General features: G+C 32.7%; 1 protein-coding gene across 4 annotated transcripts in view; it reads right to left on the bottom strand.

The window, feature by feature from the left end:
* ERBB4 (erb-b2 receptor tyrosine kinase 4) overlaps window positions 1-22,188 on the bottom strand; it is a 1,210,589-nt gene that overhangs the window by 311,687 nt on the left and 876,714 nt on the right. For all 4 annotated transcript variants that reach the window (XM_017535013.2, XM_017535015.2, XM_017535010.2 and 1 more), the window contains exons 13-14: window positions 9,203-9,335; window positions 4,238-4,331 (exon numbers count right to left, since the gene is read on the bottom strand). In XM_017535013.2, the coding sequence (XP_017390502.1) occupies window positions 4,238-4,331; window positions 9,203-9,335 (227 nt within the window). The remainder of the gene's footprint in view (window positions 1-4,237; window positions 4,332-9,202; window positions 9,336-22,188) is intronic.

Raw genomic sequence — 22,188 nt, 5'->3', positions numbered from 1 at the left:
AAAAAAAAAAAAAAACAAAACAAAACCAAAACCAAACAAACAATCATGCACGTTACATGAAAAAAAGAACTTAAATTTATTTACGTAAGTAACTGCAAAATGAAGGTTATTTGTTACAGCAGTGCAACCTTTATTAACCTAACTTTAACAGCTTTTTCACTTTTATAAGAATGTATTTCAAAATCAGTTCCCTTCCTATTTTTTCTCTTCTTTTGCTGCCTTTCTAGCCTCAGTTTTGTTCTACTGAAACTTTTCTGATTTCCCAGGCTTGCCTTTCTTCTCACATTTTCTCCTTTATCTTTCTGGATACGACTGCATAAGAGTAGCGAAAGTAAAGCAGAATGAATAAAATTATAAAAAATTAAATGAAATATAGAAGACCAAGTGTGGACAAAGACATAAAAGCAAAGGCCTTCCTTTATTTCCAATCTAACCCTTTCAAGATTATCTTGGGTTTCTGTCACATTTAAGTGTAATTATAGTACCTCATTTTATATATAGCTATCTTAGTCCCTGAAGCCATTTTATCCCTATTACACTAAAGATATTGTTGCCTGGGAAACAAAAATAAACTGAGAAGTCTGAGAAATTTGGAGTCAGAACTTGTACAGTTGAATCGCAGTTTCATATCCTACTGACTTGCTGACTTTTTGAGTAACTTTCTAATCATCATTCTTTCAATTTCCTTTTTTTAAGAGTCTTGCTCTGTCGACAAGCTGGAGTGGAGTGGTGCAATCTCGGCTCACTGCAACCTCCGCCTCCTGGGTTCAAGTGATTCTTCCCCCTTAGCCTCCCAAGTAGCTGAGACTACAGGTGCATGCCACCATGCCTGGCTAATTTTTGTGGTTTTAGTAGAGACGGGGTTTCACCATGTTGGCCAGATGGTCTCAATCTCTTGACCTGGTGATCTGCCCGCCTCAGCCTCCCAAAGTGCTGGGATTACAGGCGTGAGCCACCATGCCCAGCCAATTTCTTTATATTTTAAAGGGAGAAAGTGATAGCATGATTCAGATGTAACTGTGTTTGGTAAACATAAATATATATAAATTTTTGCCATTGGGGAAGTATTCAGAGGTCAAAAAAATGTGATTTGAATAGAATATATCATAAGATCTGGAATGGGATTTCCAAAAGCCTTTGAAAGACTTTGATGACTTCCTCAATTTCATCAAAGTGGCAGTCTAATGGGGAGGCTTCCAGAGCATCCTGGATATCTTAAATGATACATGACTGTTATTTGGTCCATGAAACCATCTCTGACTCTAGTTGCGGAAATTAACAGGTGGACCTAGAAAGAGGCAAAAACCTAGCATGAATTGCAAGAGTTGAAAAAAAAACAAACCGTAGAGCAAGATTTGGGCCACTGGTTAAGATCAGCCATGCCAGTTTTTCAGACATCATTACTGAAAGACATTGTGTTCTTACCTGCTGGCATTCTAGGACTACCAATTCTTTCTTAATTATCAGATAATTTTAAACATTAACTTTTAGGATTTTGAAAAGTATATTTTTATAAACCGTCTCAAGTCTTTTGAGGAACAAATGAAAAAACAAACTGCCAAACCCCACAAATTAGGGTAAATTAATGACTGAGTTATTTACCAGCATAATTTTATATAACAGGAGGCAGCATGAAGAAGAGAAAAAGCATGGAACTGATAAGCACACTGAGATTGGATGCTAAAATTTTGATTTGAAAGGTCTCAATACTATAGAACAATCCATTTAACTACATTGAGCAATTCATCTAACATTTTTTGAGATTATTTCCTTATTGGAAAATAGGAGTAATACCTACACGACAATAAAATAATAGGTAGGCGAAAATACCTAGCACAGAACTAGCTCACAAAAGGCCCTCAGTAATGTATATTAAATCATGAATATAAATATGATCCAAGATGATCACATTAATTCAGACTTGATTCATAGGTAAAGTGGTCATTGAACTATTTTCACACTGAAAATCAGTATAGGAATACTGAAGGGACAGTTATTGATGTCTTTCTTTAGTGACATTTAGACTTTGCTACAGATGTTAAATAAACATCAAGTTTTCATAACGGGGATTTTTCTCATGAAATTTTTCATAAAGGGGATTTTTCTCATGAAATTACTCTAGAAAAAAATATGGTGTCTTATTATCCTACATCTAAGCAGATTAGTTTTTTGTCTATAGGTTTAGGGTAAACTAAAAGTATTAATTAGTTAATAAATAGATTTGAATTTTCTGCAAAGTAACAATTGCAAGAAGGCCAAAATATTATTACCTGAATATATTTTTATTATACAGTATACAATAGATGGCCAAAAGATAATGTGAAAAAATTAAAATGTGCAAATAATACAACTTCTTAATTTTTGAGAAATAATTTTGAATATCTATGTTTGAATTTGCTAATATGAAAAACCTATCAGTAGGTATGCTGATGAAGCCTGGCACAATGTAGGCACTAAATAATATTTGCTGAATAAATGAATAAGATGTTTCTTAAAGCCTTGTTCAAATTAAAAAGTTTAAGAGAAATCAATAGGAAATTACATGTGAGAAGGAAAAACTAATCAAGATGGTTGTAATAAGAAATGTGTAGGAAATACCAGCACAGTGGCATCTATAGTGATTCACAAATGAAATATTAGGCAATTTTTGGCAGTTGCTCATAATTTTTTGAAAAGTGTTTCTGTTAATCTATGTCCAATATACATTATGATTGGATCTAGAAGCCCATGATGATCCCCAGCCTATACAGATGAGATGGCCAAATCCTTGATTATTTTAATCATACATTTTTTAAAGTTTCAGTCTCTCCAAAAGAGATTTTTTTATTTTATGATTTATAGCCAAGAAGTTTCCTAAATATGTTAGTTTTTAAAGGCTCATGTAGATATCTCAACTTGTGTTAACAAGCCATTACAGAAATTCACTTCCCTGTGTTTCATGACATTCTTTACAGAATTCATACTTTTCATACAGTCAATTAACTGTAGATTTCATAACTGTCCATAATGGAGAAAGAAAGTAGCTGCATATACCCTTTGCATACTTACTTGGAGATCATTACATATCAAATTGCCTTTTACACTTAGGTTTTTCACGTCAAATAGCACCGCTTTTTTTCTCAGAGGTTTGATTTTCCAAGCTTAAACATCCTTGTGGTAGTCCTCTGAACTGGCCAAATTTTTCACATCCTTCTTTAGATGAAGTTCCAGAACAGCTCATTGGGGCCTAATGGAAGTTTGGAGGGCTCAATGATATTTTGCTTTTCTCTAAGCTAATTAAATGCTGAATAAACACTCTGGTAGAAAAATTAAAGCTATTTAAATTTCCAGTGAAATTGTAGAGAGAAATGTGAAGCTCTTGCCTACACCCAAATGTTGGTCTCAAGTTATCTACTGAGAGATAATTCAATAACACAGATAAACAGGAAATTTGTCTAAAGAAGGATGAAAATGATACTTTGGAATGAAAAACTTATATTGATCTCATTATTAAGAAAAACTTGAATGATAGAAACCAAAGGTAGCTCTAAAAAATAATTATAATTTTCTCTCTAAGGCTAACTTCAAACTATGTAAATGAGACCTCATCCATGAGGACTTTCCTAATCCTATAATCCTTCCTTGGATTCTCATAGCTCAATTCTTTCCTCTGCCATAGTATTTATTGCACTGCTTAGATTTTAATTTATGAGTACTTGTCTTCCTCCTTCTTTCCACTGTCTTTCACACTGCCATAATAAATGATTAAATGCATATAAAAATGTGTGATAGTTTTCAAGTACAACATGAACTTTCACACTTGCATACTTTTTGTTTCTTCTTTCCAGATTCTTCTTCAAAGCTCAGACATCACTTCTGCATAGCCTAACTTGATGTCTCAACTTCCATCCCAAAGATAGAATTAGTTTTTCCTTCATTTGCATTTGTATAACAATTTATACATATTTTTAATTATGTTTAGTGATTATGCTTCAACCTAATTATTCTTTTCTACACTGTGCAATATTTCAGAACCGCTCCATATTTTATAATTCCATTTAACTTTTTTATCTGGAGAAGAAATACTTATGACATTGACATTTTAAATATTTTATCTCTGCTACTAAACTTAAAGCTTTTTGTAGGCAGATAAACATTTCCCCATGGCATCCTCTAAGTACCTAATCAATAAAACAATAACAAACATTCATACATGATACTAAATAAGCCAACACCCCACAGATGTCTTCAGGCTTACCGGTCCATGGCATGTGAGGAGGCCATCTTCCATCTTCTCACACTGGGGGTCACACTCCACACAGATGGAGCCATTCTCAAACTCCCGAAATTCACTGTGAAAACATCAGCCACATGAGGAGGTGTAAGCAAACAAGCTGTCAACTTAACAAATGAAGTAACATCTGCTAAAAGTCCTATTGGCAGAGTAAATTCTAGAGTTTGTTTCTCCATGTGCCAGGAGCATCAGGAACATTAAGATTTCCATTAGGAGAAAAGATAAACTGCAGCCAGATGGCTCTCCCTGCCCTCCATTGAGTTCAATGATAGACTAATTCATAGACTCTCTGCTGCAAGAGATATTCCAGCAGTCTCAAAAAAAAAAAGAAGTTACAAAGTATAACTATTCTGATGACACAGCAGAATGATTTTTACCTTTTTCAATAAGGCTGTTCCTGTTTTGTCTTTATATACAATTTTACTCTTGGAGAAGCTTTAATTTCTAAACTCTGAAAGAACTATTGTGTTTTTCTTGTTGCTAAGTTGCATGAATGTTCCCAATCCTTGTCCTTCAAATCTCAAGACTCTTCAATTTATTTTTGGTGAAACTTCAAAAACTGCTTTGATTGCTCTTCTCCTTTTAAAATATTTGCCTTGGAGAATTAGAGAAACTATCTTTTTATGGTAGATTTCATTTTCTTAGATTATTGATCTAATATCACAACATCTTTTTGCAGTCTAAATTCTTTTTGAAGTAATTCTATATGGTAAACAATATAAGAAATAGTTTAATGGTAAAATCCTAAAACTTTCTAATTGAAATCCCCTGGGATGGTGGTCATTCCTTCCTATATCCTTACATTTTTGTGGCTATCTGTATATTACATGCTATCAACTTGTAAATTTTACAATCAATGTCTACTCTAAAATTTTTATATCAATAATTAGATATCAGTCATCTACAATATGTTTAAACCACCCCATTCCACTAAAATACAGGAGGATAAGGTACTGAGTACAGGCAATTGAAAATACCATTTATAAATTGTTAATAAAATTTGACTATATTTAGCTACTTTATTATTTTGTGCTTTTCTGTCCTGTACTACAACTCCAAACCAACAGCATTACAGATATGGCAATTTTTCATTTATTAGGTGATATATTAAAAAATATTTTTCCCTAAAGTGACACATTAACTTTTTTTCTTATTTGAATACTATAAAGCCTTAATAAATGACAGAAGTGAAAAAGTGAACTATGTTTTCTGTTGGTTAGCTTAAGACTACATCTGTATTCCAAGGCAAAATAATTAAGTTTGGTTTTCTAAGTGAATAGCATATATGCCTTAATTATGTATGGAATGCACATAAATTTAGTTACATGGATTATGAATTTTATAAAGTAAGATAGTAGTTTGTTAGGAATCAAATTTTTTAATAAATTTCCTTGATTTTAAAATTACAATTACATGAAGACAGGTGATCTTTTCATTGACATAAACCATACAAAGTACTCAACAAAGGAATGCTTCAGAATATAAAAGTCAAAATGAGCTGATATGAGAGGGTAAATTGTAAAGATAATCAAAAGCATTGTTTGAATAACAAAATTATGACAATTATAGCACATCTTGAGAACATCCACTGGTTTTGGATAAGAGTTTCTTGGGTGATCAAAAGTTTATGATACTAAATGAAGGTCATAATTTTCATATTACTAGAACAAAGGTCATGCTTTTCTTACTCTCCTTCTCCAAAACCCACTTCCCCACATGCAGAGTTGAGGAATAAAATATATGTCATAAAACAATCCTGGAGATGGCCTATGGCCCTTTTCTTCCAGACTTCCACTCGTCAGACTCTGATTTTTCTGCTCTCGGGAAAGATCCTCCTTGAAATCTCTATTACGTCTTCTGACCTTTATTGTGACTTTCTCCATATTTCTCTTTTTCTTCCCTGTCCTCTAGTGATTCTACTGTGACTTTGCCAGAGTTACCCTTTCATTTGAATCCGACTTATCAATCTGTAGTCTATTAAGTATGAGCATTGCAAACTGAGCTTTGTTTCACTTGGTTTTGCTGTGATACACTTCTCACAGTTTTGTTGTATGTGCTACCTTAGCAAGTCCTGTGATCAAGAGTGAATACTCTGGAATCTATCTAGTTTTTCCAAATTTAAACCACAGGAACAACTAATATTTCTAGGCCTTAAATACTTCAACTTCCTTAAGCTTCAGTTTTTTAAATACCCTCTGTAAAAAGGAAAAATAAAATTCCATTGAGAAGATGCAATTATTAAATATAAAAACACTTGCAAAGAGCCTTCTTTGATGTTTCTGAGTTGTTCTTAAACTTTCAGAAGAGTTTAAGCATGGTGACAGATATGAGAAGTTCTAAAGTTCCACTGCAGTTACTTATCTTTTTTATTTTTATTGCTTCAGCATTGTAGTTAAGAGTTGCTATAATACAGTGATTTATATGACATGGATTTGAATACTACTCAGCCAGTAATTGATTTTTGTTTTTCCCTTCCAAAAGTAGTCCTCTTTTTAGGATTTCTTCTCTTCTGGGGCCACACATTTTACATATATATATATATATATATATATATATATATATATAACACACACACATGCACACACACACACACATAAAACTTATATGTTATATATATAACACACATATATGTAACATATATAATATGTGTTATAAATAACATATGTATATATATATATATATATATAAAATATGTGTTATAACAAATAGGCTCCCTGGATTTTGGCAAATGTCATATTTATATTTGATTACTTTCAGTAGTTTTTAAAGTGACCATTCTATTTAGCCATTTAATCAACTCAGATAAACAGATGAAAAAGGAAATAATGATAATATTTATGATATAAACGCCAATAAGATCTTATGCATTTTCTCATTTGATAATCATAACTATCCTATAAAGTTAACACCATTATTATTCTCAATTTTAATATAACAAAACCAATTTAGAATGATTAGATCTTTTGCCCAAATTTGGATGTTTCAACTAGAAAATACTGAAGTTGGGATATAAACTTGTTCTTCCTCAAAGGCTATCATAACCATTAGCTACTATTGGAAGAGACTAGCCCATACCACAAGATGGAAGGTGTCCAATTCATTATTGGGCAAGTAAGAATTACATCAGACTTTTACAAGACAGATACGTTGATCATCTTTCAAACTAGCCCCATGCTTATGATTTCCTGGGGTGCCAAAATTACTGCAAAATACATTAAAAGCTAAGTTAATTTAACAGATTTGATTTTGTGATATAAATATGAAATATGCTAAATATAAAAAACAGTGGGGTAATCAGTATTTCTTCTGGAAACGTGTATTTTTCTTTCGGTTAGCTTCCATTGTTTTGCAGAAATGAGACAGAAACTGGTATATACATTCACATGTTTATAAATTCCATATTTCTGAAAAGCTAAAAACTATAATATTAAACAAAAAGAATGGTGTTCTGGGGGAAAAACAGATGAAAAATCAGATACCCTAAATTCTAGCATTGGCTTGATTCCTATAGAGTGCTGTGACTTTAGCCCATACTTAATTACATCAGTTCCCTCTATTTATAAGATGCTGCTATTACACAAAATGATTTCTATAATTAATTTCTTCTTTAGAATTGCACATATATATTCTATAAACTTTTAATGTAATATTCACTTAATGAAATTCATCTACTGTGTTTCATTTTAATTTATTAGTCTATTGTCTTGTGCTTCATTTATCAATTGCTGAACACAAAAGCAAGCATATTTTGATCTGAGGTATTTTATGTTCATAATATTGGGAAAAAACATAAATATGATTAAATGAGACAAGCAGCAAATAATTTCCTGTTCATTTTCAAATTTCCAGCCAATTTTGCCTCACAAAATTAAATGCTAAAATTTTCCTGAAAAATGATTAAATTCTTATTTAAACATTTTATACTTATGCTTCTAATATTACTATTTGCCCCTTAAATTTTATGGCGGGAATTGCTTTTGGACATCTTGCAAAGAAGAGAGATGTCAATATCATTAGGACCCATAGATTTTTATTTTCTCATGTAAAATGCCAAACTAAAATATTATTAATTTGGTATCAATAGGATAATTCATGAGGCACAAGGAGAAAGAACTTCAAAACTATATTTTCCAAAACTATTGAAAATACTTTCAGTGAGCAACATAAGAAAATTTGACTTAGGAGCAGCACTAAAAATGCATTATCACATCAATGAAGAACAATAATGATACATCAAATAGTATGTTATGATGAAGTGATTTTATGAATATATGAAAGGTTATACAACTAGGTACTTACTAGGTTCTACTACTGGCAATGTTATTATTGAAGTACCAGAAAAAATTAAAAATACCTGATTTAAAATACTAAGATTATCTAAAAACTGACAGAACACTTTCAAAACAACTTCAACCAGAAACTACAATGTTAGGTTTTCTGTAGGGCTAAGCACTTGTCAAAGACATAGAAATAAGCCATTCATATACAAATAGACATAAAAGTGAGTTGAAAAAAAAAAAAAAAAAAAACAAGAAAGCTTGCACTCCAGATGAAATTTATAGGGAAGTATGAGAGGAATATAAAAAATATTGGGACATATGGAGAGGAAGGTTACTTGTAACAATCTTTATAAAGAAAATTGGATTATATTTCTCAATTTTGATTAAGGATAAATTGCTATAATTTATTAAGAATTGTCCAAGTATGTTTTTTAAAAATGCATATAATAGTAAAATATGTATTTGAACTTGCCATTTCAAATAAAATTATTTATCCTTAAAAGAATTTGTCTATGTGTTGTATCCTTTATGCAACAAGAGCTCTCCTTAAAAATCCTGGAATGCATTTTACCACTTTCTTATAATTTAAAAATCAGAGCTAATCAATCCTTCAAAGCTCATGAGGTGAAGGCAACACAAGAAGCCTTACCCGTCATAGAGGTTACAAGACTCTATGCAGATCCTTCCTCTACTGAAGCGACGACAAGACAGGCATTGGTCTGGCCCAGGTCCCCAACAGCCGTCACTTGAACACAGATGGTTGCACACCATTCCTTCGGCAGCTGTGAAACACCAAAAACAAGGGGAAATAAAACGGAGAATTGTATCAAAACTTAAAATCTCCTAGTACTGCTACTTCTAAAGGAGTTTGCTTAAAAGTGATCTGTGGTAAATGACTTTGGTGGCCTATCCAATTGCCGTGTCTCATCCTACTCACAACTTCTTTCATTCTGCAGAGTCCTAGTGGCTGTGTTTGTACAGCAATATTGCATTTTTCATAAGGCCAAACAAAAGTGAATTGTCTACATAAACACTACTGGGAGGAGGGGTGATATAAACTATGTGTCCAAGGTAAAGTATAAACTACACTTCTCTCAAGCCAATTCTTTGCTCCACTAATATATCAAATATTTTGGCTTCTCAATTTGAGAGCTTCATGAAGAAATTGAAAAAAAAAATACTGTCCTGAAACAAACAAACAAAAAAAAGTCTTAAAAAAGGGAGAGAAAGAAGAAGAATATGTGGAGGGTATGATGGGGAGAAAGGAATAGAAATAAAATACAAGTTTTCTTTTCTTTTATTTTTGAGACAGAGTCTTGCTTTGTCACTCAGACTGAAGTGCAGTGGCATGATTTTGGCTCACTGAAACCTCCACCTTCTAGGTTTAAGCAATTCACCTGCCTCAGCCTCCTGCATAGCTGGGATTACAGGCACATGCCACCATGCCTGGATAATTTTTGTAGGGTTTCACCATGTTGGGCAGGCTGGTCTTAACTACTGACCTCAAATTATCCACCCACCTCGGCCTCCCAAAGTGCTGGGATTACAGTCATGAGCCACTACACTCGGCCAAAATATAAGTCTTCTACAGGACCTTGCTGTATTCTGACTAGGTCTACCTTGCCATTGGTCAAGCCATCACATGAAAGGAAGAAGTTTTGAAAAAATATGCAGCAAATTACAGTGGCTATTTATGAAGAGGTGTAGAGATTAAAGTAGTAATAGTCTTTAGTGTTATCTCTACTTTTTTGTTGTTGTTGATGGCAGAAGGCTCAAATAATTTTTCAATTTCCACTTAAGGCTAATCATCTTTGTTTCCATTTATACTGAATATCCTTTGTTCAGGATAACATTATTTCAGTGAAGGGATATTTGATATTGAATAAGAAGAGCCATAAATACTTCAAATGTTATTCTGGGTGCTTGAGGGTGATTTGAGGTATTTGAAACACAACTGTATGTGGTTTTCATGAAATACTAAGAACTCTAAAGAAGATGAAAACATCAAAATCACCTTTATCTGTCCATTAGTTACCAACGTTACTTATTATGAAATGTAAAATTTTATGGCAAGAACATTTGTGAGGTGGGTTGGGATGGCACTGAATATGGTAGTGTAATAAAAGCAGGGAACTGTATCTGTGAAATCCGTGAAAGTTAACTTCTCTAACACATGCTTGAGAGAGAAAATCTCCCACATCTGTGATCCTGACTAGTTTTGAAACAGTGAAACAAATATTCCAATTCATATTTTCTTTGTCCTATATCTTGAGGTTATAAAAAGGTTCCTATGTTAAACTACGTAAAAATTTTTTCAAGGCAGACTTAGATCTATCAACAAATCTCGCTACTTCTTAAATATGTGAGTATGTGTGTCTGTGTGCAGCAGTTTTATTGAGGTATATAAGGCATACAGTATACTGCTTATATATAAAGTATACTATTTGGTAAGTGTTGACATCATGAATCATACCTACAATCAAGATAATTAATGTATTCATTATCTCCAACAGATTCCTCATGACCTATTGTAATTCTTTTCTCTTCTGCCATCTACTTAAACAATCATTGATCTGCTTTCTGGTACTCACTGTACATTAGTTTGCATTTTCTATAATTTTTTATAAATGAAATTATATAGTATATGTTCTATTTTTATATGGTTTCTTTCACCTGCATGATTATTTTGAATTTCATCTGTTACTGCATGTGACAGTAGCTTATTCACTTTCATTACTGAGTATATTCTACTGTATGCATATATGAAATTTATAATCCATTCACCTATTGAAAGACATTTAGACTGTTTCCCATTTTGGATGTTAAAAATAGTAGTAGTAGATTACTAGGAGTACATGTGTAAAAGTCTTTGTATGGGCATACACTTTCTTGTCCTTTAGATAAACACCCAGGAATGGAATGGCTGGATAATATGGTAGGTATAGGGTTACCTTTTTAAGAAACTGTCAAATGTTTTTCAAAGTAGTTGTACCATTTTACATTCCTACTATGAATGAATACAACTCAAAACTTAGTTTCCCCACATCTTCACCAACACTTGACGTGGTCAGTTTGTTCAATTTTAAACTATCTAATTTGAATGTAGTAGTTCCTGATTATGGTTTTGATTCACATTTTCCCAGTGATTAAAGATGATGAATATCTTTCAATGTGCTTATTTGATTTTTATATATCTTGTTTGGTCAAGTATCACCAAATCTTTTGCCCATTTTACACTGCATTGATTGTTTTCTTATTAATGACTTGAGAGTTTTTTTAAAAAATGTATTCTGCAAGTATTTTCTCCCAATTTTAGCCATGTCTTTCCATTCTTTTAATACTGCCTTTTGAAAAGGAGTTTTTCTTTTTGATAATTTATCATTTTTGAATCATATTTTTGACATCATATCTAAAAAATTTTAGATATGCCTAATGCAGGGTCACAAAGGCTTCCTCTGGTATTTTCTTATAGAAGTTTTATAGGTTTCACAATTATCCATATGATTCATTTAGAGTTAATTTGCACATATGGTACTGTATTAGTCACAGTTATCCAGAAACTCGGAACCATTAAGAGATTTTATACACACAACACACACACACACACACACACACACACACACACACATTGGCACATACAATTATGAAAATTGAGAAATTTCAGTATCTTCTACCTGCAAGTTGGAGACCTATAGAAGCCAGGGGTGCAGTCCCTGTCTGTATCTAAAAGCTTGAAATCTGAGAGGATGGATGATATAAATTCTAGTACAAGGCCAAAGGCCTAAGAACCAGAAGAATCAAGGATGTAATTTCCATTCGAAAAGCAGCAGAAAGATCAATGTTCTAGCTCAAGCAGTCAGGCACAGAGAGTGGATTCTTCCTTCTTTCAACTTTTTGTTGTATTTGGACCCTCAGTGTACTAGATGACTCCCACCCACGCTGGTGAGGGCAATCAGCTCCACTTAGTATACCAATTCAAATGCTAACCTCATTTAGAAACACTCTCACAGACATGTCTGGAAATGATATTTAATAAAATATCTGGTCACCCCATGCCCCAGTTATATTACATACATAAAGGTACTATGTAAGGATCTATTCAGTTTTTGTATATATTCAATATTTCCAGTATTATTTGTTGAAAAGATATAATTTCTCTATGAAATTTGCATATTTATAAAAAATAAGTTGTACAAACATTTCTGGCTCTCTACTCTCTTCCATCTATTTCTCTCTCATAGTATTTTTCCATAATTTTACTTTTAATTTAGTTGTGCTTTTATATTTGAAGTCCATGTCTTGTAAGCAGAAATCATTGATCCTGGTTTTTCTTTATTCCAATCTGATAACCTCTGTCCTTTAATTAGGGTATTTAAACCATTTGCATTTAATGTGATAATTGAAATAATTAAGTTGAAATAACTTATCTTATTTTTTTTTTCTGTTTGTCCATTCTGTTCTCTTCCTGCTTTTCTTCTTTTTTCCTATGTTTTAGATAAATAATTAAAATGATTTTATTTTCTTAGTTTTACATATGTGGTTTAGGAGCTATACAACTTTTGATTGTTTTATCTTTTGGGTTTATGATATAAATATTTTAAATTCAATATTTTGTTCTGAAATAATTGCATATTACTGTGTATTTGTAAGTAATGATACAGAGAGATCTTGTTTTACCTCATGATAAGATCTTAAAAAGTTTATGGTACAATAACACAACCAGGACATTGGCATTGATATAGGCAAAATACAAATTTCCTTCATAGCAAGAATCCTTAATTTTGTGCTTGTATCTTTACACTGACTTGTTTCCTACTTTCCCTTTAAGCTTACCACAACTTCTCATCTCTTTTCCATTACTATAATCTGGTGATGAAAAAATTTATATAAAGGAAATCATACAGCATGCAATTTTTCATAATTGGCATTTTTTCTATTAGAATAAATATGCAGAGATTCATTTAGGTTGTTGTGTATATTAATAGTTTGCTTCTTTTTATTGATCATAGTATTTCATAGTATGGTTTACTTCAATTTGTTTATTTACCCATGAAAGGATATTTGGGTTGTTTCCAGTTTGGAGCTACTACAGTTAGGTCTCTATAAACATATATGTTTTTGCATAAATAAAATTTTCATTTTTCTGTAATAAATTCTCAGGAGTTAATTGCTGGTTTATGTGGTAGTGACATTTTAGTTTTTTTTTTTTTTTTTTGAAAGTGTCAAACTATTTTCTAGAGTGATTGTACCATTTTACACTCCCAACAATGTATGCATTATTACATATTTCCATCTTCTCCAAAATTTGATTTCATTACTTTTTATTTTAGCCATTATAATAGGTGTAGTAATATCTCATTGTCTTAAATTTAGATTTCCATAAAATAGGTAATAATGAACATTTCAAAATGTACTTTTCATTTGTATATACTCCAGAGAAATGTTGCTTCATATCTTTGAACATTGTAATTAGATATTATTTACTATTTAGTGCTCCTATTTGTTCTTTCTAAATTCCATCTATCTATGAAACCATTCCCATAAATTTTATAACACTAATAAGGGAAGATGGAGGGGGAGAAATGAAAATAAACCAAGTGGATGAGCACAGTGGCTCATGCCTGTAATCCCAGCACTTTGGGAGGCTGAAGCTGGTGGATCACATGAAGTCAAGAGTTGAAGACCAGCCTGGCCAACAGGGTGAAACCCTGTCTCTACAGAAAATACAAAATTGGCTGGGCCTGGTGGTACATGCCTCTAATTCCAGCTACTCAGAAGGCTGAAGCAGAAAAACCATTTGAAACCAGGAGGCAAAGGTTTCAGTGGGATGACATCTTGCCACTGCACTCTAGTGTGAGCAAGAAGAGTGAAAATCCACCTCAAAATTTAAAAAAAAAAAGAAAGAAAAGAAACGAAGCTTGTAGGACACTCCTCATTAGTTATTAATGCAGCTTTCTGTTTGAGCTGATTCCTCATAGTTGTTTTTGTCTCAGAGTCACATAGACCCTGTTACAAGATTATATTTCCCCTTAATTGCTCTACAGATAACTACCTGAACATCATAAAACATTAGATTTTGCCTTAAGATGTTCTTTCACGTCCTGCATGCCAGAGAAATCACTGATGCCAGCTGGTCTGAAGGATCCCACTGCTGCCAACTGGTCTGAAGGACCCTATGAGGAGCTGACTCACCAAAGAAGGAGTTTCCACATCCTGATTTCATTCTTCTTACCCTGACTATTCAATGGCTGTAATTTTCAGTCCCTTGCTCTTAACAACCCAGCCCAGAATTCTCAGGGAGATAGATTTGAAGGTTTCTTCCCATCTCCTCACTAGGTTGCCCTGCAATCATTAAACTGTTTCTCTGCTGCAAACCCTGCTGTCTCAGAATATTTGTATGTTACCATACAGCAGGCATAAGAAACTGTTCGTTCTGTAACAACTATCTGATTTGAAAATTTCCTCTCTTAATCCGTATCCTATACTTTCATTCTTATCTTAGGACATTTTACAGAGCAAATGGTTTTAAGTTTGATGAGGTTGAATTTATCACCTTGTTTTTTATACATTATTCTTTGTGTGACAACTCTAAATTCCTTTTACATAACTCTAAATTCCAAATGATTTCTCCTTTTTACCTCAAAATTTTATAGCTTTACATTTTACATTTAAGTTCATGACCTGTTTTTATAGTTAATGTTTTTATAAGGTATGAGATATAGCTTAGGGTTCATTTTTTGCTCTATAGATATCCATTTTCTCTGGCACTATTTGCTTTAAAGGCTACCTTTCCTCTATTTAATTGCTTTTGCACCTTTGTACAAAATATATTGGGCATATTTGTGTGGGCTGTTTCTGAGTTTGTTTTATTGATCTGTGTATCTATCCCTCTACCAATAAAACACAGCCTTAATTATGGCAGTTATGTAATAAATCTGGAAAATATGTGGACTGAATGTTCCCATTCATGTGTTTCTTTTACAAAATTGTTTTAGACTAATTTGCTTGCCTTTCCATATACATTATATAATAATCTTCCCTCTATTTCAACAAACCTGGTTGAGATTTTGATAAAAATTAGACTGTATATCAGTTTAGGAGAATTTACATCTTTATGATTTTGAGCTTTTCAATACAGGAACACAGTATGCCTTTGCATTTATTTACATCCGCTTTGATTTCTTTCATCAGTATTTTGTAGTTTTCAGCATGCAAGTTCTATATATGTTTTGTTAAATTTACACCAAAGTATTTCATCTGTTTAGTAGTTATAAATAGTATTATAGTTTTAATTTCTATGTCTACATGTTAATTACTTGTGTTCAGATATAATTAAACTTTGTAAGTTTTATCTTTTATCCTATAATCATGCCAAATTTGCTTATTTATTTTAGAAGGATTTTGTAGATTTCTTGATTTTTTTATATATATACAATCATGCCATCTGTGAATAGAGAGTTTTTTTTTTTCCTTTTCAATCTATATGTTTTATGTTTCATTACTTGCCTTATTGTGCTAGGTAGAACTTTCAATACTATGTTAAATGAATGGTAAGAGAGGACATTTTCTTGTTCCCAGTCTAGTGGGAAAACATTCATTCTTTCACCATTAAGCATAATGTTAGCTGTAGGATTTTTGTAGATGGTCTTTACGAAGTAGAGAAAGTTACTCTGTATTTCTATTTTTTTTTTTCCTGAGACTTTTACAAAGAAAAAAATATTAAAATTTTCAAATGCTTTTTCTGTATCAATTGACATGATCCTGAATTTTTTTCTTGGACTGTTAATATATTACATTTTTTATTATGAAATATATCCCTGGAATAAACCCATTTGGTTGCATTGTATAATTCCTTGTATATACTGCTGAATGCTATTTGCTACTACTTTGCTAAAAAGCTTTGCTTCTAGATTCTTCAGAGATAAACTAGCATTTAGTTTTTATTTCTTTTGGTGGGGGGCAGTATTCTTTCTTCATTGTGGATACTAATCTTCAAAGCCATCATGGAAAATAGGAATCAACATGGATTTAATAGGTGGGTAGAGTCACAGACAGTGTAAGCTGCCCAAGGCCACAAGTGTCAGGTTAAAACCCAATAGTGTCTAGTGTCTATCACTCAGTGGAGATGGAAATGTGAATTCTATACTCTGCCTTCTTTGACATCACTTGAAAGGGAGGTTGGCCTGGTGAGAGTAGGAGTCTACGCTCTCCTCTCCTTTGCAGATTTAAATGAAGTTTGTTTGTTTGCTTGTTTGTTTTGGCATTATTTTAAAATTATTTATTTTTTTGTGGTATTTGGCTGGGGTAGAGCAGTTATTGTCTAAAAGGTTTCTATTTTTTTACCTGCTCCTTTCCAGATTCTTTGGGCAGAAAGAACAGCCTCTGTTGGGTCTTTTTTGATCTGCATCTGTTGGTGTTTCTGAGTTGCCAGTTTCTTCATCTCAAATCTGGGATATATGCAGCAAAAAGAAACTCAGAGAACTCACCTCTGCATTTGGGTTCCAAGGTCCCACACCTGTCTGCCTCTTCTGTCCACCTTTCAGAGTTTTCTTTTAATGTCCAGGGTTTTGATTTGTACTTAGTAGGGGGAAGAGGTAGAAGTATGTCTCTTCCATCTTCCCAGAAGCAAAACCAGTATACATCTTCAATTTATTACAGCCTATTTTCAATTTACACTCTACCACTTCACATCTATTCTAAGGATCTTAAAATAGGATGCATTTGTTTATTCATTCCTTATCTTTGAGCTACTGTCATACATTTTACTTTCTCATGTTATTCACTCCACATTACATTGTTACCATTTTCTATTTAGCATGACATTGTATTTGAAGACAAATAATAAGATGAAAATATTACATGTTTACCCATGTAGTTACCATTTCTGGCTATCCTTAGTCTAGGTGCAGATCCATATTTCCATTTGGTATTATTTCCTTCTGTCTGAAGGACTTTGTTTAATATTTCTTATAGTGCAGTTGTCTCTCTGTGTTGCTTTCCTCTCTGGCATTTTCTGTGAACTCTAGCTGCCTTATTCCACCTGGATTCCTAGCTCTGTCTTCTCAACTTGGAGTTCTTGGGACTCTCCCTGGGATCTCTCTCACTATATTGGTGGCTTAAAATCTCTGCCAGGCGAGTTAGCCAGAGCAGTCATAAAGCTTACCTCATTTATTTACTCAGTCTCAGGAATCACTTTCCCTTGTGATCTGCTCTCCAGTCTCTTGCAAACTATTGTTTCATCTATTTTGTCCTTTTTTTTTTATTGTTTCATGAGGGAGAGTAAATTTGATCCATCCCTTTTGTTATTTCATCTTGGTGAGAAGTAGACATCTTATATTTATTTTTAACAATGCAAAGTGAGATTACTTGCTGTTTCTTGTTTATAGACAAAGCTTTTCACATAACATTTCTCCAAAATGCTCCAAAAAAGTTTCTAAGCATGTACTAAACTTCACCGAAAACTGTATATTCTTCTATTCTGTTTTAAGTAATTATCTTTATAGTCATTTTAAATAATAGATGATGAGAATTTTTAAAGAAATTTGAAAGAACAGAGACTAAATGGAATGTTTTCCTGTGTAGACAGAATCGACCCTATGCTCAAATATATTTTAAATTTTTTTAGGTAACTCATAGTGTACAAGCTTTACTTAACTGTGGTTTTCTCCATGTCTTAATGATTCATTAAAATTAAATATCATATATTATAATTATATTTCATCTTATCATATCTAGACTCTCTTCTCCTGAAAAGTTGAATTATTTGATGTTTTACTTGGAAATGGCTAATCAACAGCAACAGTTTACCTGTTATATTTATTTTGAACTAGTAGCAATAATACTTCTTTCTGATTTAGTCATAATACAGAGAAAGAGGTCTCTCTAACTACACAACAGAAATGTCAGCATAAATGGAATCTATGTTTGTTTGAGACAGAGTTTTGCTCTGTTGTCCAGGCTGGAGTGCAGTGGTGTGATATCGGCTCACTGTAGCCTTGACTTCCTGTGCTGAAGTGATTCCACTGTAGACTTTCGAGTAGCTTGGACTAGAGGTATGCACCACCACATCTGGCTAATTTTTTAGGGAGGAGTTGGGTAGAGATGGAGTTTCATTATGTTGCCCATGCTGGTCTTGAACTCTGGGCTCAAGAAATTCTCCCATCTCTGCCTCCCAAAGTGCTGGGATTACAGGCATGAATGATTGCATCCAGCCAGAAATAGAATCTTAACATAGGTCTTATATCAGCAGTTCCCTAAAAGTAGAATATAAATGACTTCACACTAATTTATAAAGATGTAAAGAGTAAAAAGATAGCTTAATCAAACTAAGTAAATATAAATGGGTGTTCTAATTCTGTATAATAAAGTTAAAAAGTAGCAAAGAGCAATTATATTTATGAAAATTAAGTTACCATACACATTTTATAATCATTTAGACATTTTAAGGTTATTAAGTATCTTGTTTTCTGACATATATTTATATACAGTGTTTACATGCTCTTGCTAATAGGATAAACATGATCATCAGATGAAATTCTGAAGATGGAAAGTTGTATTATGAGAACAACTTGTAAATACAAGTAAAGGATGTTTAAAATTATACTAGATGGTGTCATGAGTCTCTCAGTCTGTACTAATCACTTCTGTTTCCATTTTATACATTTTATATATTTTATATTTTTTGTTTATCAAGTTCTATCTCAGGCATTCAATTACAGATAATTTTATGTATGCATATAATATATATACATTATAGTGGCTGGGCACATTGGCTCATGCCTGTAATCTCAGCACTTTGGGAGGCCAAGGCGGGCAGATCACGAGGTCAGGAGTTCAAGACCACCAGCCTGAACAACATGGTGGAACCCCGTCTCTACTAAAAATACAAAAAAAGAAAAAAATTAGCTGGGCATGGTGGCATGCGTCTATAGTCACAACTACTCAGGAGGCTGAGGCAGGAGAATCACTTGAACCCAGGAGGTGGAGGTAGCAGTGAGCCGAGATAGGCCCACTGCACTCTAGTCTGGTGAAAAAGAAGATTCCATCTCAAAACAAAAAATGTGTATATATATATATATATATATATATATATATATATGTATTCATATATATATATATATGTATTCATATATATATATATTTATTTATATATTTATATTTAAATGAAATATGTTACATAATGGATATTACATATACATTATATAAATGTAATATATATATTCAGTGCTAAATGAATATAGATTATAGCAGTCATCTTAACTTGGTGTCCTAACTTAATTTCTTTCTTGAGGACATTGACAAGGTCACAAGTATTCCCTTGGCACTGTCCATTTTATGATATTCCATAAACTTTTGGGGCCATTTCTTTTACCATATCACATTATTTATTTTCAGGTTCACTATCTTCTCCCTCTTGTCTCTTCCCCCTCCCTCTGCTAAAGGTGACAGAACTTTACAGTATGTGGAAGGATAAAGACTGACTGCTTTGATTTTTCATTATATGCTTTGACGTTAATTGGTGAGGAAGCTTTAGTGTCACTCAAAATCTTACGTTTCTTCTGCTGTCTAAGGCCTCCCTGAGTCTTTATCATATACCCAATTTCAGAGCAGTTTTGGATTATGGAAACAGTATCTATTGGAAGAAAGCAATAATAAACAGGAAACTATTTCGTTCTCATTCTTTCCAAACTAATAGATGACAGAAGTGAAGGTTGGTTGATCATCTTTTCCAGAGTGAAACCAAAAGTAGTATCTCCAGACAGCATAGAACAAAAGGCCAAGAAAGCTACTTCTTTGAAATTCTTAAGAGAAAAGAAATTTTCGATCAGCACCAAGAATTCAACAGCCCTCTGACTTCCCGCAGTGATAGTCATGAGTGTAGCAGTGGAAGGGCTCTTCAATGGCTTACAGGTCAAAAGGCCATTATAAACCACTCTAAAGAAAGTTTAGCAATGTAGTTATTAGGCAACCTTTAACTTCCTCTGTGTTTCCTCTGGAAGCTGCAAAATAGATTTTTCTTTATCTCATCTGAATTGTAGCTGTCTGTTAAAAATTTGGAGAGATAATAATAATGTGCTTAGTATTTTGACCTTTACTGAGAACACTGAGCCTGCTTTAACTAAAATAGTGGGAAACTTAAAATAAATGGATTTTGCTACAGTGTTGCATGTGAAAGTAAATGGATTATCTAAAAAATATTGAAATGCATTTGGACAGGTATTGGTCATCATTTTTTTTTAAGCTGAAAAATACCGTTTAATGGTGATTATAGCTCAGGTTTTGTGATTAGACATAGATTTAAATCCTTACTCTGTAATGAACCATGTAGCCTTGGGGAATTACTTACATGCTACTTATTGTTAAAGTGAATAGTAACATCTCAGGGTTGTGATGAAGATTACACATCAAATTAGTAGAATTTTTAATGCAGGGTCTAAAACATTAAGTAAACACTCAATACTCAAGAGAAATGTGAAGGCATAAAAGCATATCCCTGTGTTAACTTTAAAAAATATTTATTGAGAAACTACTTACTTTATGGTAGCTACTGTTACCATAAAACTGAGGATATAACTGAAACATGATATAGAATATGTGTATTGTTACCTCATGGAGCTTACAGCTAATTAGAAAAACAGGGCTGGGTGTGGTGGGTCATGCCTGTAATCCCAGCACTCTGGGAGGCTGAGGTTGGCGTATCACCTGGTGTCAGGAGCTCAAGACCAGCCTGACCAATATGATGAAACTCCATCTCTACTAAAAATATAAAAATTAGCCAGGTGTGGTGGCTGGCATCACTACTCCAGCTTGGGTGACAAAGTGAGACTCTTGTCTCAAAAAAAAGAAAAAGAAAACAGGCTGCATATAATTTTATATATGTATATAAATTTACATATGTGTGTGTATATATCTATCTATATAGATAGATATAAACACACACATATATAAATTTTTATATATACACACACAGATATAAATTTATATACATGGAAATTCTTACAAGAAAGTAAGAATTCCTACTTACTTTCTTATCTCTGCTTTAATGTCCCTTCTTTTGTGGGCTGACCTAATGCCATTTATCCACTAAGTTAAGACAACGGCTATATTCTCTCAGCAGTCACACACACACACACACACACACATGTATGAACACATATAAATGTGTATATGTATACTGAACCTGGGAGGTGGAGGTTTCAAGACCAGCCTGACCAATATGATGAAACTCCATCTCTACTTAAAATAGAAAAATTAGCCAGGTGTGGTGGCTGGCATCACTACTCCAGCCTGGGTGACAAAGTGAGACTCTGTCTCAAAAAAAAAAGAAAAAGAAAACAGGCTGCATATAATTTTATATATGTATATAAATTTACACACATGAAAATTCTTACAAGAAAGCAAGAATTCCTACTTACTTTCTTATCTCTGCTTTAATGTCTATATATATATATATATATATATATACACACACACACACAATACAAAAAGTACAAAAACAGTCGGCATATGTTATATATATACAAAATACATAAAAATTTATTTTGTATTTACATGTATTTTATGTATGTATTTATATACATACATAAAATTGTATGCAGCTTGTTTTACTTTTTTTTTTTTTTTTGAGACATAGTC

Source organism: Cebus imitator, unplaced genomic scaffold (assembly GCF_001604975.1).
Source record: "Cebus imitator isolate Cc_AM_T3 unplaced genomic scaffold, Cebus_imitator-1.0 Scaffold89, whole genome shotgun sequence".
Classification (NCBI taxonomy): domain Eukaryota; kingdom Metazoa; phylum Chordata; class Mammalia; order Primates; family Cebidae; genus Cebus; species Cebus imitator.
Note: the sequence above shows the minus strand (reverse complement) of the source record. Positions and strands in the feature narration are given on the sequence as shown.